The sequence below is a fragment of the Magnolia sinica genome, chromosome 13 (genome assembly GCF_029962835.1).
Source record: "Magnolia sinica isolate HGM2019 chromosome 13, MsV1, whole genome shotgun sequence".
NCBI lineage: Eukaryota > Viridiplantae > Streptophyta > Magnoliopsida > Magnoliales > Magnoliaceae > Magnolia > Magnolia sinica.
In genome coordinates, this window is record NC_080585.1 from 14,863,181 (window position 1) to 14,888,144 (window position 24,964).

Below are 24,964 nucleotides of genomic sequence, written 5' to 3' on the forward strand. Positions count from 1 at the left end.
GGCAATAGTGTAGAAGATAGTGCTTCGACGCCAGTCAGCACTACTTCTAGACTAAGCTAACACACGCCTGACTACTGCAAGCGTTGCTTCTCCATCCACTTCTTCATCAGTAAGTCCTCCTTCAGGGTGATACTCTTCAACTTCATAATCACTCTGGTCATCTCCACCCTCGTGGGATTCGCCTATAACTAAAGCTCTCCCACGGCTCTTCGTAAGACACTGATTAGACATGTGGCCAAGGTTACCACACTCATAGCACCTCACTTGGCTCATGTTACTAGGACCGGCACCAAGAACCCCTTTTCCCTTGTCCTCCCTAGGCCTAGGCAGAATGGTCGCCTGTGCCCTAGGTTGATTACCAATATTAGGTCTAGTTCCTTGGGAACTAGATCTAGCATTGGAGTCTCGGGACTCAAAACGACGAACGACAGGAGCCTTCAGATACTGCTCTAACTCCTGCACGACTTGATATGCTTCATCTAAGTCCGTTAAGGGCCGAGTAATAAGCTCGCGCTGAAGATCCGCACAAAGGCCCGTCTTAAAACGCGAGAGCGTTACTAGAGGGTCTTCTCGGATATCACATCGCATCACATACTCTTCAAATTTAGCGATGTAGTCAGCGGCAGGCATTGACCCTTGACGTAAGGATTGCCATTGGTCAAGGAGCTTCTGACGGTATGAGAGAGGAAGGTACTTCTCCTTCAACTTCTCTTTCATCTCATACCAATGTGTGATAGGGGCTCTACCAACTCTCTCTATCCTACGCTCGGTGTTGGTCCAGAAGAGCTTGGCTTGACCCACAAGCTTCATCTTAGCAAACCGCATTTGACGGTTTTCTGACATGTCATACCACTCAAAGTAGTGGTCCATGTCAGCAACCCAGTCAAGGAATGCCTTGGGATCCAAGCGCCCATCAAAACTCGGGGCCTCAACTCTCACACTCTTCATCGCACGCTCATCTGGATCATAACGGTCTTGCTGACCACATGTGGCTCGTGCCTCTCGCACCACACCACGACCGTTACCACGATCTCTATCCTCACTACCACCACGTGTGACAGCACGTTCTTCCATGATTCTTTCCACTTGGGAGTGCGCATCTTCCCCTACAGCAGGGTTTTCCTTTTGGGACGCCTCTAGTTGCTCCACCTTGGTCATGGTGGTGGTAATTTGGTTCTCAAGGCGGGCAAACTCACGCCTTTGACCCGCTTCTAGGGCGGTTATCTTTTGTATCAATTGAGCAAGTTGCTCAGATAACTGCTCGTTATTCATGGTAGGTTGAAGTCCGAAACCTCTACCCCTTCTCGTGGGCATACAATGAAGACTTGAACCAAACTCTACCTAACTAGACTACTAGGTGCTATGACTTTCAAGATGAATGCGATGAATGCAAAACTACTATGAACTGACACAATTAAGTTGAAACAGGAAACAACTCAAATCTGAAAATTTTCCAGATTAGGAACTTTCTAAAATTGGAAAGTTTCTAAAATTGAAAACTTTCTAAACCTAAAACTTTCCTAAGTTAAACCTAAAAATCAAAACCCTAATTTGATAACTCGATCTAGACAAAAACCATGCAAGCCTAGGCTTTGATACCAAATTTGACGCAGGACAGCCCTAATTATGATGCATGCTCATGGAGATAATTAAACAGCGGAAATAAAAGGAATAAATGATCTAAAATTCTAACAATAATCATCATAACTGAGAAAATCATAAAGGAAACATGCAATGGAGCGGACCATCACTACAACCATGGAGTATGGAATTCAATTACTACTTAGGTTGGATCCGGCGAGGGATGAGACCTCCCGATCTTGCATGGTCACACCCAATCGATCAATGAAGATCACTAGTCCGAAGAACCAAGAAGTTTCTCGGATTAGGGATTTAAGAATTTGGGGATTTAGGGTTTAGATCGGTTTTCAAGATTTTGATCGAAGAGGAATTAGCCAAAATAAAAAAAAATAGAAGAAAGAAAGCTATTACCTTGAGGAAGTTGGAGGGGCACAAGAAAAAATTAGAAGAAGAAGATCAAGGGGAGAGAAGAAGCACCATTAGAGAGAAGAGAGGAAGGAGGCAACCAAAGGGTTTGCTTTTCATTCATCAATAGTTGAAATTCGTGTTTAGGGCTTTACCCCACTTAAATAAGCAAATAAAGACATAAAATTACTAAAATACCCCTAGGATAAGCAAATAAAGATATAAGATTACTAAAAGACCCCTAACTAAGTCAAAAACGTGCAAATAACATAAGTATGGGAAAGTTTGGGCGCTCGGTCTTCTTTCTCTAATCTTTCTTCACATGTGTCTTCCCTAAGTGGGGTCTTCTATATGTCCAATCACATGTGAAAGGTCTTCAGCTCCTCAATAGTCGCCTATCCACAAGGACGGCACTTGTGGTTGGCGCTTTCTTCGTTGGTACACCTTGAATGCACTTGTGTCCGCATCAAAAAAGGGCAAGGATTCACATGTGAGGCCGTACAGTCACGCGTGTGGCGTGGGATGGATGGGTTTAGGTCAGTTAGGGTTTGGATGGTAGATAGATAAGGGAAATATGGGTTCAGGAGAAAAATAAGACTTGGGATGGAAGATTTGAAGAACTTGAAGAAAATACCTTGATGGATGAAAGAGAGATGATGATGAGGGGATAGATGAAAACCTCGCACCTCCATTGATGAAGATTAGCCTCGCACCAATCTCCCTTCCAAATCACATGAAAGTATCTTCAAATCTCATGAAGATGGAAGAAGAAGAATAAAAAAAGCAAAAGTCTCTTTCTTTCTTTTTTCACAAAACCTAATGAGGGGGAGAGAGTCACATGCCCACCCTCTTTTTATAGTTTCACCAAGTTTCACTAATTATAAAAAACACCGTCTTATGAAATTTTAATTAAAATGGCCCTAATCTAAAGAGAATCTACTAAATACTCATAAAGGTGTCCAAACATAAATTAATCAAAACTAAGTCTTAAAATATGATAAAATCTAAATAACCAATGTGGACGATTCACGATCAATGGCCTGATCATGTGATCCATGCAATCCAATGGCCCGATCGTCACGTCCCTCCAATCCAGCGGTCTGAATCACTCCATAAAGCAACCCATGTGCATCTTCCCAGCATGGGGTCTTCTAGATGCTCGCACATACACATGGGGTCTTCAGCACAATCATGAATACTCGCTTAGCCACCGGGAAATCGATGCAGCCCGCCTTCTCTAATACGTACGCAAGGGTGTATGTGACGTGATGTCCTCATCAATTGTGGCCCCTCACTTATCATATTTGAGTTTTAAGGTGCATGCATTAATTTATAACAAGTGAAGGGCATTTTGGGCATTTTTGGTTTTTTAACTTAATTGAATAAAAGGAAGGGAGGGGATGTCCTACCCCAATCCTCTTCGCTTTCTCCATTCTCTCTCAACTCTCTCCCCTCTCCTCTTCTCTCTCTTAAATCTTCTCATAAACTACATAGTATCATAGCAGGTTTGATCAAGCTAGAGTTTTCCCCTCTTTTCTTCTTCTCTTAAAATTATTTTCTCCTCATTTTTTTTCTCTTGTACTCTTTCTTTTCTTGAGAGTTCTTCAAAGAATCTAGGTTTTTCTTTTGTTTGTGCATCGAGCTTGTTGACGGCTTGCGCATGAAGACATGAGTGATTGATGTAGTCATCCTCATGGTGTGAAGACGTGTGAATTTATCCTTTAAAAAAAATAAAAATAAATAAATAAATAAATAAAATAAGGACGTGTGAAATTGTTTGTGATTGGCATATAGTAATGTGTTAGGCTGATTGGTGCATCTCACGAAACATGTTATTCGTGCCGGCTTAAGTGATTGAAATCTATACGTTGTATGTCAAATCTCAAGATCAGTTGATGTATTTGCTAAAGCTCTGAAGAGAAATCATTTTGAACATATCTTTTCCAGGCTCGGCATCAATGTTAGATATGCAGCAGCTTGAGGTGAAGTGTTGAGGTTGGTTGAAGTTAATGAACATGCAACCCATACAATCAAATGGCCCACCTAGATGGCTGTAATCTGAACTATACACTTGTACGGTCCATATTGCTACAGTACATCCCAACATATTGCTATTTTTCATGTTCGGAATATAGTTGTTGGACCTGATGATGTTGCAAATTATCCAAATCATTTTTTTGTGCTGAACCAGTCGTGTTGCAATGATCCAAGCCATTTTTATGACGAACCTAACCATGGATGGGATACTGAAAAGGATTTTCAAGATTCGAAGATCATATCAATGATCTGTGAAACAAAAATTAAAAGGAGACAGTCCATATTCAAAAGGAAATTTGTCAAACGTTGAAATATTCCAATCTATGTCCCCCATCCATCATACAAACGGTCTCCCTCCCTCTCTCTCTCTCTCTCTCTCTCACACACACACACACACACCAAAAGAGAAAAACAATAGAGGGGTGGTGTGTCCTCCTCATAGCCAAGCTTTTAAAAGAGATGTAATAGGATACTCAGGCGGCGTATAACACTTGCTACACTTGCACTCAGAAATTGTACCCATGGCACATATTAAATCAAACTAAAATGATAAGACCTTGGTAGACTCTTTACATCTGCACATGCATGCACTATATTAGATTTGTTCATCTCAGTTTCTATTTTTTCCTATTTTTTATTTTGAGCTAATTTCTGGAATCAATAATGTCAGTTTGAATTTTCTTCCATTTTGAGTGTGGATGGTTAGAATACATGTAGACTTTACATCTCTACGTATGCATTCATTATATCAGATTTGTTGATCTCATTTTCTTTTTTTTTCGTAATTTTTTACTTTCAACTAATTTCTAGAATAAATAGTGTCGGTTAAAAAAATTCAGCAAAATTCCCACGTCCCCAAGAAGAAGGGTGCTGTTGTTGAATGGACCAGCAAAGCATTATAATGCATAAATGGTAGGTCCTCATAAAGTTAAATATTGATGAAAGGTTATTAGGCTATCTGATTGTGGATTGAGTAGAACAAAAGGGGAGTAATTGGGCCCTATTGAGATATATGATTCTGATGAGAAATTAGAATTTTATAGGGTGTAAGGGAACTCACTTTTTGTTTCTTAGGGATGTTCATCATAGAGAGTCCGTTGAATGACATTAAGTGGGCAAATGATACAGATGCCTATCCTTGTAGGTTGCAAAAATGGGCCAACGAGCTAAGAGAATCACATGGATGGATCCAAATCTCCTTCTCCCATGTTCTTAGAGAGGCCAACTCTAGCAAGGGTAGGGATCACTTGTCCTTTGTTAGTAGGAGATCAATTTCCCTCATGCAATCCTTTTGCTTTCTTCTCTCTTATTACCCAAACTATAAAAGATAAAAAGTGTGGCCCTCTAGGGTGAGCAACAGTAAATAGCCATTTGACCTCATGGCTATGTGGAACAACCTCTATTAGCAAAACTCTGTTAAACTCTGCATTTAATTTTTAAAATTAAAAAAATTAAATAATAAATTAAATAATTTTAAAAAAAACCTCGTTTTGGGGCAAACTTAATTAAACATGTTTGTTCAAGAAAAAAAAAACTTTTGGGGGCAATTTAGAAAATGGAGATTTGGATATCGCTTCCCATTGATGAAATTTTGTAGATAGTGAAAATTTGTAGTAGAGACGGACTGAATGTGGATTACTTAAAAAGAAAGGATTTGAACGAGCAAGGATCACTGATCAACCATTATATAAATTTTGTTCATACATATAGAAATTCTAATTATTTGCATTAAAGTCTTCTATTTTAACATTATTATTTATAATATACATGAACATATATACCCTTTTTTCACTCCATTTTTGTCCAAACTGGTTTTTTTTAACCTTATTTTTAACAGTCATGACTGAATTAAACACAGATATTTCCCGTACCTTTTTTTTTTTTTTTTTTTTTTTTTTTGCAGTATGCTGTTTTGCTAACTATGGGGACAACTCATATCACCTGTTAGATCATAACTGTTTAAGAAAAAAACAAAAAGAAATGAAAAGAAAGAAAGAAAAAGGACCAAAAACGCATCAAGAAAACTCAATGAATATATTGGATAGCATTTAGGGCTGTCAATCAGCTTGGCTGGCCCGATGAGCTTTAGGGCCTGGCCTCCTTCAGGACTGGCTTGGGCCAGAATACTAGGCCCCATGGCCTGACCCAGGCCTAAAATTTAAGCCCGTTAGTAATAGGGCCAGACTGAGGCTTCATATAGAAGAGTCGGAGATCATCAACCCAACCTGGCCCGTTTCGGATTTCAAGGGAATTTTTGTTATCATGCACAACAAACAGCCCCAGTCTTGCGCAAAAGTGGCAGCCAGGCTCGGGCCATGCATACTCATTGAGGGTCGTAATCAGGCCTGTTTGTTTTGACCCATCACTATCCTAGGCTGGGCAGGCTCAAGCCTAGGTTTTACTTTGCAGGCGAGGCTTGGACAGACCTCGGCCCGGCCCGTTGACAGCCCTAATAGCATTGAAATCCAAAGCCTAGTGGTTTAGCCCATTAGAACACTACTTGTTTTCACTCTCCAAATCTTCATGGCTTATGTGGCAGAGAAGGTTGAATATCCGAAACATAATTATGTTATTTCTTTTTCAGTAAGCAACAAAGGTTTTGCCAGCATATTACAGGTTATTGGCTGCTATAGTTTATCCATGTGGTTAGCCAGCAGTCCTACAACATTTGCAGCCTTTGTGATCAGAAAAAAGCGAGTACTAACAAATCAGAGCAATCTTCATACACCAAGAATAGTAGATACAAGAATAAAATGGTTTGTCTTAAAGCTGCTATATAGAGGAACATTAGCACTATATACACCAAGAACAAAGAGATATAAATTGGAAAAATGAGAACCAGATCATAACAAAAAGCTAAAGCATACCGCATGAAGGTCCACAATGAAGAAGAGTGTTTCATAAGTATTCTGCAAGGTGGAACCAGATTGGTGACTATTACACCACAATGCCAAATATGAAAGCAGGGGTCATAAGCTACAAGATTGTAAAGGAATTTGTTTCTGCAGTATTCTAAAAATGAAGGTTCCATGACAAGATAATGACATCAAAGGTATTTCTTACTTGAGAAATGCTATTATGACGTGCAAGCTTCATGGAGTTCCACAAAGTGCCAAGTACAATGCCACACAGTAAACACGGCACATATTTATGGTGATCAGGACTGTGCATTGAATGGCGGGCCACCATGTGGATAGGTCTTAGCCAAAACCAAGTTTAACCGCACAATGGTAACCATCGACTCAGCTGCCTGTGTAATAGACAGTTAACACAAAGTTGTGCAAAACTGAGCAACAGTCTGCCCTCAACAAGCAAAACACACAACAATTAGATGGTTAGGATCATCCAATCAATGTGATTTTCAGGCTATGGCCAATCAATAACTTGGTCCACCACATCAATGTTTAGAATGACCATGAGCATCTGTCGAATGTGAGGTGGGGACTGAGCTTTATAATTTGCATGACACATGAATCATCACAGCATCTCTCTTCTTAATTTTCATTTTAAAAAAATTATACTTAAGGAATGAAACATACCATATGCAAAATTTATAGCAAAGACACTTCATTGTGGGAAGGGAAAGTCAAACTACCTGAAGCAAAGTCCAGTTTTTAATGGCACCAAGGTAATTTCCAAGATGTATTGATCCTGTTGGTTGGACCCCAGAAACAACCCTCTTCCTGTAAACCGAGGATTCAAATGAGAAACAATATATACTGAAAACAAGACCACACTTCATTGAAAGGACGAGAGAGAGAGAGAGAGAGAGAGAGAGAGAGGAAAAGATCGATTTCACAGTACATTTATATGTTTTTCAATAATATTGATTTAATTCCCATTTTCAGCCATTTCCTAATAATGAAAATCTATGTCTGTGTCGGATATGCTGTTTAATTAAATTCCATTGATAAGTTCAACAAACTGGAAATCACAGATTTGTAATAGCTTTTGTATTCATATTGAGGAACTGGGCTTTGAATTGCATTTGTTTTACCTCCAAGTTGGACTCAAAGGGAATATGACTGCAATTTGAGGGCTACTTCCCCACTATAAATACTAGGAATATCATCAATTGAATGTTCCTGGCAATTGAAATTGTGTTACTGCCAAGTTGGTCACAAGAGAGATGCAACTGCAATTTGACGTTACTTCCTTATCATGAAATACTAGGGAACATCGTCACAATATGTTAATTTCCTCTTGATTAAACTGATGTCCTACTGTTCAAGAGAAAAAAAAGGATGCCCTAATTCAATTCAACTGGGAACCGAAACACACCCTTATAGATCAATATAACTTCCATTGTCATAATAGGTGTACCAGAAAATCATGTAAGAAAAAGTGATTCATAAGCAATAAAAATAAATACATGCATTTTAATTGACAACAACAAAAAAAAAAAATTTAAAAATTAAAAACCAATAGAAGCTTCCAAGCTTCGCACATGGTTTGGCAGAGAAGTATGAGCAAGTCCTGATTGCATCTTACCTTGTTACTGGTCTTTGGTCGCTTTGGAAGGAACAGAACAACAGAACTTTCTGTTATATCTCTGAGTCGCGAGAGGTTGTTGGCCTAGGGTTAAAAGTAGGATCCTAAGCTAGACATTGCCAACAAAAGTAATTCACGGTTGCTTGAGAGAGCAAATCATTGAAAGTTGAGGTGTTGGCTAACTTTGTTCCAGATGATCTCTCATCATCTTTGATGTATCTTTGGTCGCTTTCTTGGCCTTTTTTTGCTGTTAATAAGTTTCTGTTACCATTCACAGAAAAGGGCAAGGACCAATAGCAAGTTACCCTTGTCTCACTCCCTCAGCCACCTCATTGCACCATCAAATGTCAGGGTGCAACAATCTGGGGAAATGAGACCTTAGGGTGCATTTGGTTGTATCAAACATCATGATATTTCATGATTAATGAGTCTTATTTGGTGCAAATTTTTCATGAGATGAAATTTGGCAACCAAACACACCCTTAACCTCCTGAATACAACAAACAAACTTCCATTGCCCAGTGAAATTCTAGATACCATATAAAAAGACCAAAAGAGAGCTTTCCCCAGTGATTATCTTCTCAGCGGAGCAATTAACCAAATGCACACCCTCTCTAAGAGCTCCACCCTCCACACTCCACAGGGACCAAAGAAAGTCATTAACACCTCTCCTTTCTCATCCCTCAAAATGCCACCAGCCACAAACAGGATACGATTACACTCTATAAGTGCTAATGTTTTAAGCACACGAGTAGAAAATTCAAATTTTGTAGACAAAATATAGAGTGTATGGAACTTCAGCTCACTTCAACATTTCAAGACTAGTGCGCGACTCAACATCTCAAGATTAGAAGGCTCGGAAGAATTTCAAGAGAAGAATCAATTATATGCCAACCTACAAGTAAAGAAGACCTTAGGAAAGACCCTAGGTTAAAGTACATCTTAGTGGTTTTCTAAGTTATAACTTATTGCATTTTTACATTAAAATTTAGGGTTGTTCAGCTAGCCCAACCCTGTTTTTGGCTAGCCAATCCATCTCAGGTCAGCTCGAGAGCGACCTAGGTCAAGTTTCCAGCAATGTATGAGTTTGACTTTCATGAATCTTAGGCCAACCGAACCCTGTCTCCGATCAACCGAAGGAATCTCAGGCCAGCCAAATTCTATATCAGGCCAGCCTAAGATTGATTCAAATCAGATCCCACGAAATCTACTACCCGTTGAAACAGAATCGTGAAACTCTAGCCAGCCGAAGGGATTCTTAGGCTGACCGAAGCTCCAATCATTTTGCTATAAATATAGCTATATATATATATATATATATATATATATATATATATATATATATATATATATATATATATATATATATATATACAGGAAACAAAAGTGAAAAATCTTCTTCTTCTTTTTAAGCTAGTTGCATTGTCTTTCATATATTGTTTTTTAGCTTATTCAATTTTCTTCTCAAGCCATGTTAAATTCAAATAGAGAGTGGCATATACTCAACTTGAGAATAGAGGATTGAATCTGCAGCTTTTAGGGTTTTTCTCTTTGAACATTTATGTATCCCTAGATTCTTCTTGGTTATGCATACATTGGTTTATTTTTATCTAAGAAAAGAAAAGATCGTTGCATCTACTGAAGCTTCATCTTCAAAAGCTTCACCAATATATTCGCTTCAACTCACGTCTTCAAGAAGATACACGTTTCATTCAGTAAATTACTTTTACTTGAGTTGAATGAGATTGCCCGGAAAAATCTCATCGAATTGAGAAGTGATAAGCCTGTTAAAATCATTTGAGGTTAGTTGTGAGAGCCTGTTAAAATCACAAACTGTAAGAGGTTGTTAAGGTAAGCTTGTAAAAACCTTTATTATAGTGGAAAGCCAAAATTACATGGAGAAGTAATTTTGAGAGTGGAGTAGGTGTGTGTCAACACCGAACCACTATAACTTTATTTGTCTTGTGATGATTGATAATATTTTCCTTGTATTTATTATTGTGAAATACTGAAATCAAAGAAATTGTCAAATAAGGTTGTCTTACTTAAGAGATTAGGAGAAGGTTGTCCTACGATTCAATTGAAATCAATATTTCCATATTAATTGTTGTTTTGAATTTATTTTCTAAGATTGATTACCAAAAAATAGTTAAATCCTATTCACTCCCCTCTAGGACATCAATAGGTCAAATTACACCCTCAAAGCACAAGGTGAAATTGAGCTTAATAAAACCAACTTGGGTGGCACCCACACCACCTTTGCCACCTTCACCCACCTATGCCCATTAATCATCACATTCCAATCCCAAAGAATATTCAATGGGATACGCCACTTGTGAACTCTGTGTTAGCGTGTCTTCCATATGATGGCCGACACGCACACATACACATGTGCATGTACGTACGTGCGGCGACTTTGGCATTTGGCTTTTGGAAAACTTAAGCTCTAAGTTTCAAGGCCCAATCATAAGAGAAAACTTTTAATTAGAGCAAGCTAGCATGTGCAAGGAAGGAAAGTCCATGTGGACTTGGTTTCTGTGATGGGAAATGACATCCAAGCCTATAAATAACAAAGACTCTTGACCCTCTCCATCCGAGCTCAAAATCTGCGAGGTTGCCCATCTTTAAGCACACTTAAGGGAGAATTTGGGAGAAGGTAAGCCAAGGGCATCTGTGCAAGGACGTGTGCAGCAGTGATCAGAGCTATTTATCATCAAGTCCGACTGCCTAGAGGAGTGTCGTGCATTGTTGTTTCAGCATGGCTCAAGGTATGTGGTCAATCTCACTTCTAGTTTGTAGTTTTCTAGTTGACATTATTGCATATGTATGCATTTCATGATCCTAGTTCTGGAATCATAACCTTCAATTTGATTCCATGAAAAATTAACACTCCGGGGATGCAAAAGCATCCTCAATGAGCATGGATGAGCTTCCACTTTTTGTACTATATGCCAGAACTATTTGGTTATCAAAGAATACACGAATTTCAACTAGCAATTTAATTTCACTATCACCCAGACAAATCATCATTTCAACAGTCCTTAAAGTCATTGAAGACAACTCATGGAAAATGTGGACATGATGCTAGTCATGAAAAAAAATCAAATTGAACAACGAATCAGTCTTGATACAAATGCTGCAGTTGTTTGCTCAACTTCAATTCAATGAATGGTAAATGACCAAAAGTGGGACTAGCCCCCCAATCGAAATTGTTACCGACACAAGCCCAACTTCCACCATTTCCACTAATAAATGAATCGGAATTCAGTTCAGGCAACATCCAAACGCACCCTAAAACAATCGGTGAGAAATGCAACGATGTCTTCCATCAGAAACTGGCATTGTAGCATACACAAATGAGGACGAAGAGCGTGCCAGAGAGAGTACATCAGAATCAGAAATTTCAATCCGAGGCTCTACCAAATCAAACAACGAGAGATGATAACTTACTTGATGGAGCTTGGAGGAGCTTCAGAAACGTCCGATTGCGTGGCGGAGACAGTACAGAGGCAACGGACACTGGCTGTGTATCGATTTGGGAGACCGAGTGGTGCGATTCCTCCGCTTCTTTTTGAGTAGCTCCTGCGAGTTTGAAGGCGATATCCGCTGATAAAAGCAAAAGGGGAGAGAGAGAGAGAGAGTGTGTGTGTGTGTGTGTGTGTGTGAGAGAGAGAGAGAGATAGTAAGAATTTCAGAAAGAGAGAGAGAGAGAGAGAGAGAGAGAGAGAGAGAATGAAAAGAGAGTTCCGTACATTGTTGTAGCGGCAAAACGAGGGGAGTGATTGGAGAGATTCAAGAAATGGGAGAAAACGGAGCGACCCATTCTCACTCTCCCTCTCTGTCTGTGCGCGCGCGCGCGCTGGGATGAGGACTTCATCCGGGGAAAGAAAGATTGTGGCATAGCAAGGGGCGGACGCGGGTCACCAGCCAGCTAGCTGGTGTCAAAGCTCTGTGGATCCCACCAATCACCATGATGGATATGTTTTATCCACGCCATCCATCCATTTTTTCAACTCATTTTAGGGCATGAGATCAAAAAACGAGGCAGATCTAAATCTCAGGTGGACGACACCACAGGAAAACACTGTTAATTGAACTTACACCGTTAAAAACTTCCCAGGACCCACCGTAATGTTTATATGGCATCCAACATGCTGATAAGGTCACAGATACCTTGATAAGTTAAAACACATACATCAGTTTGATCCAAAACTTCTGTATGCCCCGAGAATTTTTTTCCGGGGTAAGCATTCAATGCCCGGTGTTTTCCGTGGTGTGGTCCACCTGAGGCTTGGATCTTCCATATCTTTAGGATTATGCCCTAACTTGAGCTGGAAAAATGGATGGACTGCGTTGATAAAATACATACTTCGTGGTGGGGCTCACAGAGCTTTAACATCAGCCAGCTGGCTAGTGTTGGGGTCCCCAGCCAAACCGCATCCGTAAGAGGCCGAACCGGCAGGTAGCGGATTGGCTGGTGTACCTCATAGCTGCTGTAGGTACGTGTCGTGCGAAGACGAGCGCTAACGCTCCTCGAGCTCCGAGTTGTATCAACGGTTCAAAGGAGATCAAAGTTACATTGCCCCACTGTGATGTATTTATTATATCTACACCGTTAATCTATTTTTAGAGATCATTTTAGAGCATTATCCAAAATATGAATCATATCCAAAGATTAACTGGACCACACCATAAATAGCAGTGGAAATAATGATTTTCACTGTTAAACAATTTGAAGGGCCCACCATAACGTTTATTTTACATCCAATCTGTTCATAAGGTCACAAATACCTGAATGAAGAGGAAAAACAAATTTCATATTGATGCAAAACTTCTGTGACCCCCAAAAGGGTTTCAATGGTAGACGCTCAATCCTTTACTGGTTTTGGCAGTGTGGTCCACTTGATAGTTAGATCTGTCTTATATTTCATCTCAAGACTTCATACGCGCTCGCCAAATGGATGGACAATTTTGATATAACACATATCTTACGATCAGACCCATAGAACTTGCTGACGTCAATACAGCAGCTATATAGCTGGTGTGAGGTACACCAGCCAATCCGCTTCCGAACCGGCATGGCCCATCAATATGGGGCCCACTTAGCTGCTCTGTGGTTGCGGATGATCCTGGCCGTCTACTCATCTCATCGGGCGGTGGAGGAATACAGCAACAGCGGATGATGTCCTCAACGCTCAACGGGACAGCCGTAACCTTTCATCCCGTGCCTCCAAATAGAAGGATAAGAAGAGAGACTCAGCAACAGCTGGGAACTTCCAGTTTTGTAACCACCGTGATGCCTGTGTTACATCCCCTCCGTCTGTCAGTTGCGCTTGCGCCAGCTCATGTTCTGAGAGCGCCCGAAACTCAGATCCAAAGCTCAAAGTGGGCTAAATCACGGGACGCAGTGGGATGGGGACGCCCAAATTTGAAAACTTCCTGGAGCCCCACGTGATGTTTATATATCATGGAAGCCGTTCATAAGGTGGGTCCCACCGTCGTTTTTAACAGAATCTAACCCTTACCAAAAAGATCGCTGCACCATGAGAGGGGGACACTGAATTTAAATGTTTATTGGTGGATGTCCTTTTTTTTTTTTTACTGTGTGACCCACCTAAAGATTGTAAAAACATGATTTTTGAGGCGCCCATGATGATCATCGTGGTGGGGCTCACTTGGTCCATGGATTGGATGCCATCCACTCAGCACCATGAATCCCACATGGACAGTTTGGAACTTTGGATAATTTAATTGGACTTGTACACATGCATTCAATTTCTTATGCCCCTACGTGTTAGCCACCTAAAGAATGAGTTAATCTCATTTAAGTTAATACCAGTTTTGTATTAAAGACTTTCGTAATGATTATTCAAATCTTGATAACCTGTAATTTATATAAAGGTCTGTTTAGTTCCACCAAATATCATGAAATTTCGTGATTAAATTTTCTGTAACCATATGCAAAAATAAACTATGATGTCTAAGTACTTTATGGCTCCAAAAGATGTAGATGGAGGAAGTAAGAAAAACATGATATGGCCAGTGGAATGGCAGAATAAGAGGAGAACTCATTTTTAAGCCACAACCAAACAGCATATGTAATTTCCAAGTGACTTGATATCATCCAGGTATCAAGGTCTCTCTTAAACCAATTGCAATAGTGCCAGCTACAAACCAGCGGGGCAATGCCTGGGCCCCAAGCCCAGAGCGACAGTCAGGGAGAGAAGGCTAAGTAGCACACCATCTGGTCTATTCATCGTGTGGGCCCGCTGCCAATGTGCTGGTCCAAACATCAGGCCATTTCATCAATCAGGTTGGCCACCCATCTCTTAGAAAATGGATGGTTATAGAAAGAGTTAACAAACAATTCCTGGCTCAAGAAAACAAGGGACTAGTGTGAACAAGCCCTATCAGATGCCTCACCCAGCAGCCCACACATGCATGAAAACATGGACAGAAAAAATGCTGGTTTGATGCACTTTGGAATGAAGTCTCCACGCTTTCACAAGTAAACAGCACTAGTTTCTGAACCAAAGACGTCAACATGGGTTAACTGTGTTGGTGTCACATTCAAACAAGAAGTGGCATTCTTACTTAAAGAGGGTCTGATTTCCTACAAAGGAATTCTCCGCCTTGATTTGATATTTTCTCTTATTTGATTTGTTATAGAGATAATGAATTCCAAAGCCATATTAGCCTTATCCACGTCTAACAAATGTAGGATTTCATATGGATTTTCCTACTTTATCAAACAGGAAGGGTGACCCAGGCTGTTTTGGTGGCCAGTTCCAGTTCAAGTTTGGTCCACTCCCACAGCCTGGTCAGGCCCAAATTTTGTACCAGTAAATTGTAACCTTTCAACATCAAACACAAATATATAAGGTTGTTGTTGGGAAAATCTAATTAAAGAATAATTATTCTTTAACTCTATCTTTACCTTTCTAAGAGGGAAAAAAAAAAAAAAAAACAACAAACAAAAACAGTTGTGCCTCCAACGTGAACCAGCTTTCTTGACAAGGATAAGAAACCCTCGTATACACATGAAGACTAAATGAAAAGAAAGAAGGCATTTGATGCTCAGCCTCTCTGAAACTGCATGGATTCTCTCTCGCCCTCTCTCAAACTGCATGGATTGCATTGCCGTTGCTCTGGCTTATATCTGACCCACCAACAGGTGGGTTCGCATGAAACGCAGACTGCCTTGACAGAGGGGCACCGAGCAGTTTTACAGAGAGTGCAGATGGCTCTATACGCCCAGCAACAGGCTCCGCAAGGCTTAGCTTGGACAGGCCCACAAGCTCGTCTACATTGACTGGATCCTTTGAAAGGACTGGGGTTGGCTTCAGGACCTTATGTGTCTCCACCTCTTTCCCAGCATGTGTCTGATTCGGATGCCAGAATGGATATGGAGGAATTGGTAGATATGCCGGGAAGAATGCTGGGAGCATAGGTGGAAAACTGCTGCATGCTATGTGTTCTTCAGGCTCTATTGGAGTGTCGTCGGAAGTTGATTCCATGGGTTTGCATTCGAGATTGAGAGAGAGATTTAAAGGGGGAGATGGATTTGTGTTTTCTGTTTCACTTGCTTGAAAAGAAGGGCGCAGGAATTGTTCTTCAAGTGCAGGTAGCGACTCGTTTGTCTGAAAATATGTATACAAATATCAAATTAACTGAAATAAAATAAGAGGGGTGCAAGTGCATGATTATGTGATACTGCTAACTATTGATGAACACACAGAGCCCTGTCCACCTACATGCAAACACAAGTGCCAATATGGCACGTGTGCAGATCCAAGGAGCCCATCAGGATGGTGACACACTGATTGGATCTTCTGGCCCACAAAATCAGGCCATTTCACTCCCTAGCTGGGCCACAAATGCACAAAAAACAAATAGAGGGCTAAAACTTTTTCTTTTTTTTTTCTAGAAATCCAATTGTATAGCACACTGCAGCCCACCCAGGGAGTGAAACAGCCTGATTTTTGGCCACAAGATCCAAACAATGTGGCCTACCAGATGGAAAGCTTGGATCTGGCATACTGTCATATAAGCATGCATGCACACCACACCTGTTAGATGGCAGGGCTCTACAACAAGTGGGCTTAGCAAACTATAATTAACTTCAAAAAACCAACGTAAATCGGCATGAGGAACAGCTCTGTAAGCCAGCTAGGAATTCTCAAAGGTGTTCAGGATGTCTCACTGCTGCTAGTTTGGTTCTCAAAAGGGGCCACAAAAACATGCTCTGTCCCACCACCAAGGCCAATGGGGGTGGAGCATTCCCCTTTTCTTAAATTTCCAAATGCACTCAAGTTTCAAAATAATTCTGTAAAGCTGCACTAATCGTACAGTTGTTGAGGGCATTGTGGTCAGTTTGAATGGTGTTTGGGCCGTTATTTTCAGGCTGTTATTTTCATGCATTCACTTACAAATGGGGCTTTTCTTTTCAAAAGGCAAATAAAGGAAGATCATGCAAATAAGAATATTATGAAATGCAAGACCCACCATGTCTGGAACCATATCAAATAGGCTTGATCGTCTCTTCCTTCTGGATGTGTTACTCTGTCGGATGAAATACTTCTGGGCGTGGCTGGCAACTTGAGTAGGACTCCTTGACACAACAAAGTTCCGTGCTATTCCACGCCAGTCGCCTTTTCCCAACTTCTGGAGACCCACTAAGAACATCCGGTGCTCCTCTTCTGTCCAAGGGATGCCTGAAAACCATTCATATTCAAGAGGCAGACTCAAATCATATAAAGGTTTGGAACCGTGCAATGATAGCTTCAAATGCAATAGGTAAGAAATGTAGCTACAGTATGTTTCAGCCCAAATTCTCTCATTAGAAGAGATGCTTGTAAAAGAATTCAATACCTTTGAATCCTACAACATCAATAAGTCAAACTAATGGAAGATATTACAGTTAAAGACAAATTAAAGGGTCCTGATGAATCAGGATGTGAATAAGATCCCGATGTGCCTAGTCGATACAATTGTGACCCAAATTAGATGATCCAGACTGTTGACCTGATCGACAGTACCATGGCCAGTGGATGCCTCAAAAAATTTCAGATCGAGACATCCTAGCCATCCAGTCTTTACTCTAGGTGTGTTTTTTTCCATAACCATTTATTGTGCAGGCCAGTTATGGAATGGTTAGGATCTTCGAGCCTGGAATTTTGGGGGCATCCCACATCTATGATGGGGACCACCATATCAACAGTCTGGATCACCTAACCGCACGGACAACAGGACACTTCATGTTCTGATGTTCAGGACAACATAATTTTGCTAAGTCAATTATTACACCTTTAATTGTGTGCTGATGCATCGGGACCACAAACTGTTTGCTTCAGGCAATTATTACACCTTTAAATTGTACAGTCTTCAAGATCACATTGGAAAATGCAATCAGAGAACATACCGTCCAGCTAATTTTCTGACATAGGATGTCTTTACTAAGTAATAAAAGAAAAGCATATTGGAAGGTTGAAATTTTGTCTAAAAACTCCTCCTTTTCAGAAGCAATAGAAGCAAAGAATCCCTCTTCAACAACTCCAGTGGTCAGCCAATAATGAAGTGAAAGTAAGAATCACCCAAGATCTCATCCAAAATGCAATCTCAATCAGAACCGAATCACAGGGTAAGCATTTCAGAAAATGCATAACTGCCCCAACAATCCAAAGAGGCCAAAAGCAGCAGCAGCAAGCTAGCCTCAACCGCATGAAAAAGGCACCCCCTCTTCGTTCAGAAATGAACTATAAGAAACCAGCCACGAGGGAATCTATGAAAAAAAGTTGTGCCAGAAGAAGGTTGAAATTTTACCAGATGCCAAACATTCCCTCTTTTGGTGGTCCTTTATGGCAGTTGACAGCAACCTCATCAACTGATAGTCCACTTACATTCGGGAATAGTTTATGAATTGACTATAGAGTAACTTTGTACGAATATTAAGTGTACTCAGATAACTTTGAACGAATATTAAGTGTACTCTGGATAAATTTGATTAGAGAAGCAATATATCATTGTCCAAGAAGAATTTTGACATTCTGAAAACCCAATGAAAGAAAAGGAGCATCTTATCCACGAATATTAAGTGTACTCAGATAAAATTGGTTAGAGAAGCAATATATTGTTGTCCAAGAATAATTTTCAACAATCTTTTAGATATAAAGCTGAAAATAGCAATGCTGTTACAGCCACATTGGAGAATTAAGTCTTTAATGAAAAATAAATCATTAACAGGTGTCAAAGATCACATGGTGATTACAAAAGGAGCTCTTTTCTGAAAAGGATACAGAAATAGTAATTTAAAAAACGTAGTGAATTAGAAGAGACCAAGAAAAAAAATCAGAGAATTAAACCTGACAGTGATAATAAATCTATAACAAAGATAACTACATCAAAAGACGTAAGGCATCCAAATACTTTTCTTTTTAAGTAAACATTTTAAACAGATCAAATAGCTATGAAAGATACAACTCTTAGAAAGTACACATCAAAAGGTAGTGGGATTGTAGAAATCATTATGAGCAGGTAAGAGATTATATCTGACCAGTAAAATATTCAGATAAGAAACAATAAGAGTGTGGGATTAGACACTATAACCTGCCAGGTATGTGATTAACAAAAAGAAATGAAGTTTCATGCCGCCTAAAGCTAAGGAAGGTGTTGTGCCAAAGCAACAACCACAGAAATTTTTATTTTTATTTTTATTTTTCTTCTGAATTAAATGTATTGTTTCTTTAACAAGAATTTGGTGTACATTTTATAAAGGACAGAGACACAGACATAAACATTTTCCCTTTTATGATGAAAGAAAAGGTTTAGAATGTAAACTGTTGTCTTGATTGTATGTTGCATGTCCAGTAACAGAAGTCTAGAAATAAAATAACCAAACAGAATAATAGCACTCCATCCAAGAAGAATATCATAAAGTACATTGTCAATAAACAGAACAGAACAACTAAAAACCTATTGATCAACAGAACTAAGTTAAGACAACGGAATTGAAAGCTGAAACTTATTGGCAGAGGATTCTTAGAAAAACAGAGGAATTTTGAAAAGAAGGTTCAGAAGAAAGAAAGAATAAGGACAGAAGATCCAGCACCATTAGAAATGTTAAATATCTCTCCCCCTTGTACAAGGAAAGGACAAAGAAAACTGATGGACAAGAAATTAGAGTCTTGAAGGGCTCTGCCACATATTCAGGCCACATGATTAATTTTTAATAATATCAGCACATTTTTTATAGACATTCTTAGCACTATCATAATGAGTAGCGTAAGATGTCTTTCATATACCATGGTAGGTCTTTAATCAAGGGAAGATTGTGTAGGATCCAACAACAGACATGGAACTCTGAAAAGGAAAATCATTTTCCTTGTTGAGGAAGTTTTAGCTCATATTCTGTATTCCTAGGTATTCTAGCTGTCCTCTCACTCTTCCAGAATCAGAAATTTGTTTTACAAGAGTAGCAGAGATATGAAATGTTACTTACAGAACAACCATGATAAGTAATGTAAAGTTCGACCTTCGAATGACATATGCAAATCTGCCTAGTACAATGGACAGACTGAGAGATGATAACAATTCTCAGCGTAACCAATATAACTCTTCGAGTTGAGATGATTTGGCAACTGATAACCAAGGAATGTGATTTTTTGTGCATTACATTCTCTCAAGAAGTACCCTGGCAATGCACAAAAAATCCATCTGGAGAAATATGCCTCTATCTTGGGGTCTGATATGCACTGGCAGCAGATTGGTGAGAGATGGTCATCATTTTGGCCTTTTGATAGACCTTTGATAACTAAACTGTCCTCTTACAGCACCCACTAGCCCATTACCATTACTGGATTTTTGGCTCTTCTTAATAAAACATCATTACCTTTCCAAAAAAAAACTATAGTTAATATTTGTGGTTTTGAAATTCATTGCACATGAAACTCAGGTATGGAATTCAAACTATTATCGACAGAGTGGGACTCTATCTAGCATCTGAATCAATCAATAAATATCATGATCACTTCTTATATAATTCATTGAGACAATTCTCTGTAAAAGCCATTCTCTTTGTTCATTGCCAGTTCAGCGCTGACATCAGTGGAGTGTTCTCCGCCTCACGGGTGTGTCCTGGTCTATGCCATCCTCCCTCGATCAGCTATTTTGCTCTTGGCATGCAGAGTCCGGAGGAGCTTTAGGCAAGAGAAAATGGAGGTGTATCCTGTTAGCGGTCCTCTAAGCAGTCTGGGTGGAGATAAATAACCGTGTGTTTAGGAACCGAAGCCTCTCTTCAGCTGCTATTTTCTAGGTGCTAAGTTCTGTTCAGAGATTGGGCTCTGTGAAGTGTGGTTTTACCTTGTGGGGATTGGGTTCTGGGCTAGGGTTGTGGCCTTTGTATTTTTATTTTTATTTTTATTTATTTTTCTCCTTGTTGGGCTGTTGGCTCCCTCTCTTCTTTCTTTCAGTAGTTCTCTGCCCTTTAATAAAGTTGCTTACCTTTCAAAAAAAAAATCTCCGTAAAAGCCTACAATGGAGCAATAGTAAGAAAATTTGAGCGAGAGTGAGAAAAATTCGGACAAAAGTTAGAAAGCTATTGCCCTCAATGTTCCCTCCTTTATTTGGCAAACTTTTGATTGAGAATCCCTATCAATTGATAAAAACTTCGATCGAGAATCCCAATCAATGGCTATACCTGAGCACTAGATTTGGAGGTTTCCTTGAGAGATTGAGCATTGAGATGAAGGGGTTTGATCATATTTGTTAGATGCCATCCTCTTACTGGAGTCTTTTTGTCACAAGAGATGATAACCGTGCAGGTGAAAAAAAAAATAAATCAATAAAATGAATTAAATACAAAAATCACCATCTTATGAAATTTTGAGTAATTTCAGTGGCCAGTGTTTTGAAGGCGAGAAGCCTGAAAAGCCCAGCATCTCTTATTTATCCTCCATAGTAGGCTAAAACAATAATAATGATAGCCAATTCCTCAAACAAAAGAATTAGGAAATGAACAAACTACTCTGAAACGAAAATGGCTAGTCAAAATGATCAAGCAAGATAAATCAACAATCCCTAACCAGAAGGACTGGACTCTGGTGCCGTGACTATGTTAAATGGTGGTCGCCAACCACCTACAGGTGGCAAACATTTCAGGCCAGACCCCAGATGATCCGAATCATGGGTTTCATTCTGAATGGATCATAGATCGAAAATTAAGATAATATGATCCTTACCATTCAATTGGCAGCCATCAAATGGACGGTTCAAAATGAAAATGGTCAACAGTCTAAGCACAATAGGGTGAAATTATCAAGTAAATGCAGTCCGATTAGCGAGATTTTCAGGCTTTGATCCATCCAAAACGTTTCCCATTATTTCAATGGTCTGGATTGTTGTTCGTCTGTACCAAATGAAGGTGGATGAGACACCATAATTTAACATGTAACACCAGTGGTAAGCTCACAACAGACATTACCTCAAGATAATAACAGGCGGATTGATTGAAAAAAAAATGGAAAAAAAAACAAAAAAGAAGCCTTAATCATAATCACATTCAAATTTCAAGCATAAAATGGAGAAAATGAAGGACTAGCTGGCAATCCACGCAATTCCCAAAAATCACAGAAAATCGATCAAAAAACCCACAAAAAAATCAAAATCAAAATCAAATCAACAACCTGAAAAATCAAACAAACAAAAAAAAAAAAAAAAGAAATATCAACCAAAAACCAAAACAAATGCTTGAAAAAATCAACATAAACTAAATTCATAGCAGAACAGATTTGATAAAGAAAAAAAGATAAAAGAAAAAGGAAACAAAGGCAAAAGATCGTTCCACCTTTCTTACGCTCACCGCGGCAATTCGACGAACAAGAGGCGTGCGCGGGATCATCCGACGCGTAGCCTTCGGCGAGGTGCGTCGGATCGCGGAGGAGATCTGAGGAGGGAGAGCCAGGGTTTGGGGAGGAAGAAAATGAATGATGATGCGCGGATGACAGATTCCCCATGCTCGCGCTCTTCTTCATGGAAGAGCCGTCGGTCAGCCGGACGCCGAACAGTTTCAGTCCGCCTCGCGACGGGCACGTGCGCGAGTTGTGCCCGTTGTTGCTGCAATGGGAGCAGCGACGAGTCATGGCTGAGTCACTCGACTCGGAAGCGTGCCGGGTCGAGTCTACGAAGCTGAGCTTTTTCCTTTTTCTTTCCTCCTCCTCTTTGCTTGCTTTTATAGAGAGAGACGGGATGGTGGAATGCAGGTTGGCCTTGGATCGCCTTTCGAGTTGGATGTCCACGACCCGAGGATCTACTCTATTCTCGAGTTCTAGGTTCGTGCCTAAGGGGCCATGTATAAGTGATCTAGACCGTTGATTTGATAGAAAACACTGTGGATTGCTGTATGATATAAAAATCTCCTTGATTTGGAATACAATCCTCCACTTTGAGTCCTGAAAAATAAACATTTAATAAGGGATCAAAGAAATGGCCCATATTTTTATGAGAAAGGACCGAAATTTCAATTGAATTTTTTGAAGATGGTTTACCTTTACGTTCAACGGATTGGATCACCGAAACATGGGTCCCACTTTTAAAAACTAAAAACCCGAGGATTCTTCGTATGTGCTCGGGTCGAGGACAATTTGGTTAGTATTTGAGTCTAGGGACGAAATCCGGGGGTCGGTTTCAGACATGTGTTTGATTAAATTTACGTCAGATGCCACTCCTGAGATTTTTATGGATAGTAATGATTGGATGCCGTCAACGATAAGGTTACGTGTTTCTTCTTTCTAGGTAGAGTCGTCCCTGCTGAAACTCCCGGAAACCTACATCTGGATGTACACGTGGCAGCCGATGGAAGACCGAGACTGTCCATGTGCGGGATCTAACGTGGGCCACCGTTTAAATCACACAGGATCAGGTGGGCCACAGGCCATCCTTCATGTGGCCCATATGATGGACAGTATCAATCCAAGTGTACGGTGGAACGGGGATGCGGATTAGGTATTATGCATGCCTGTCCCAAGCTCGGCACAGGCAGGGCCTCTGAGGGGCCACCGTGATGTATTGGTTTTATCCAAACCGTCCATCTATTTTTTCATCTCATTTTAAGGTTATAATTTAAAAAACGAAGCAGATGCAAGCTCAATTGGACCACACAGTCTGTATTGAATATCTACCGTTGAAAATTTTTAAGGGGCCACGGAAGCTTTGGATCAAGCTGATAATTGTGTTTTACTCTATCTGGTCAATGTATGTACCTTTAAGAGTGAGTTGGATGGCAAATAAATAAGGTTTAAACGGTGGCGTCATTATCATGCTGATGCTTCTTGTGGTGTGGTTACTTGAGCTTTGTATTTGAATTATTTTTAGGCTTATACTCTAAAAATGAGATGAAAAAGGGGATGGACAGTGGATAAAAACCATACGTGCCTGATAAGGACGGGCGGCGACAGTACACCATCCGCGTTTCACACACGGAATGGGAGATTTACTAGCCCCACGCGCAGCACCGTGGCAGCTGGCAAGCGTGTGGAAAATCTTGGCATAGGGTGGTCCACACTCCTCACACCGTGGAGTGTGGACCATACCATTTATTAAAATCAGGTTGGTCTCCTTGGCAGGTGGGTCACACGTGTAAAGACCGTTGAAATTCTACAGCCGATTCTTTTCGTGTACGAACGGTCCAATGACGCCTGTTGCGTAGTGACTCAACACCCCATTAGCCACATGGTATCCGGACTCCGTGGGGCCCACCATGATGCATGTGTTTTATCACGCGGTCCATCTATTCATTTCAGGGCATTGAGCCCATAAAATTTAAAATTACCCATGTTCCATTCTAGACTACACCACAGGAAATAGTGTGAATTGAAGGTTACGATTGAATACCTCTCTCTCTCTCTCTCTATATATATATATATATATATATATATATTCTCTACGTTCAAGTTTATGCGACCTTATGAATAGATCGGATGGGCCCTGAGAGCTTCGAATATGATTCAAATATTTTAGGTGGAACGAAAGAACGGAGAGGATAAAACGAATACATCACGGTGGGACCCACAGTGTTAGGGTCACCACGCAATCCGCATCCCACCTGATGACTAGACCAACTTCAGCCGTTGCATGCGGTCATCTTCATGGTGGGCCCCGCGGCCTTTTTCACTGCTTGGATGGGTTACACGCTCTGGGTAAAGGTACGTGTGCGCGGGAGTCGGTCCGTCGGGACAACAAGCCACCGAATGGAAACTAGAGTATGGTCCGGAAATTATCATAAACTACATAAGACACGTGCGCTACCTACCGTAGCATAATATCCATCGTGGGACACACCATGTATCAGTGATCGGGACCCTTGACTTGGACGCTCGGGATTGACGCGCAAGTATGCCCGTGGCGATGAATCCCCCGTACTATTTCTTGAGTATGGTCATGGAGGAGATAATATAAT

At 40.3% G+C, this 24,964-nt stretch overlaps 2 protein-coding genes and 1 long non-coding RNA gene across 5 annotated transcripts in view; 1 reads left to right on the top strand and 2 right to left on the bottom strand.

Moving 5' to 3' along the window:
- LOC131222936 (tryptophan--tRNA ligase, chloroplastic/mitochondrial) overlaps positions 1–12,424 on the bottom strand; it is a 34,282-nt gene extending 21,858 nt beyond the window's left edge. For both annotated transcript variants that reach the window (XM_058218194.1, XM_058218193.1), the window contains exons 1-4: positions 12,267–12,424; positions 11,965–12,120; positions 7,619–7,706; positions 6,891–6,932 (exon numbers count right to left, since the gene is read on the bottom strand). In XM_058218194.1, coding sequence (XP_058074177.1) covers positions 6,891–6,932; positions 7,619–7,706; positions 11,965–12,120; positions 12,267–12,415 — 435 coding nt within the window. In that variant the 5' untranslated portion in view covers positions 12,416–12,424. The remainder of the gene's footprint in view (positions 1–6,890; positions 6,933–7,618; positions 7,707–11,964; positions 12,121–12,266) is intronic.
- A 2,968-nt stretch (positions 12,425–15,392) lies between these two features.
- On the bottom strand, positions 15,393–22,731 carry LOC131222938 (transcription factor MYBS3-like). 2 transcript variants are annotated; one of them, XM_058218196.1, is made up of 3 exons: positions 22,370–22,731; positions 17,020–17,228; positions 15,393–16,154 (listed from the first exon to the last, which is right to left on the bottom strand). In XM_058218196.1, the coding sequence occupies exons 1-3, from the start codon at positions 22,647–22,649 to the stop codon at positions 15,633–15,635; spliced, it is 1,011 nt and encodes a 336-aa protein (XP_058074179.1). In that variant the 5' UTR covers positions 22,650–22,731; the 3' UTR covers positions 15,393–15,632. The 2 variants fall into 2 exon arrangements, with proteins under 2 accessions (XP_058074179.1, XP_058074178.1); XM_058218195.1 differs by having other exon boundaries at positions 22,355–22,731.
- LOC131222939 (uncharacterized) lies at positions 17,963–18,256 on the top strand. Its single transcript, XR_009160233.1, has 2 exons — positions 17,963–18,096; positions 18,198–18,256. It is a non-coding gene; the product is annotated as an uncharacterized LOC131222939 (long non-coding RNA).
- Positions 22,732–24,964: the final 2,233 nt, after the last annotated feature.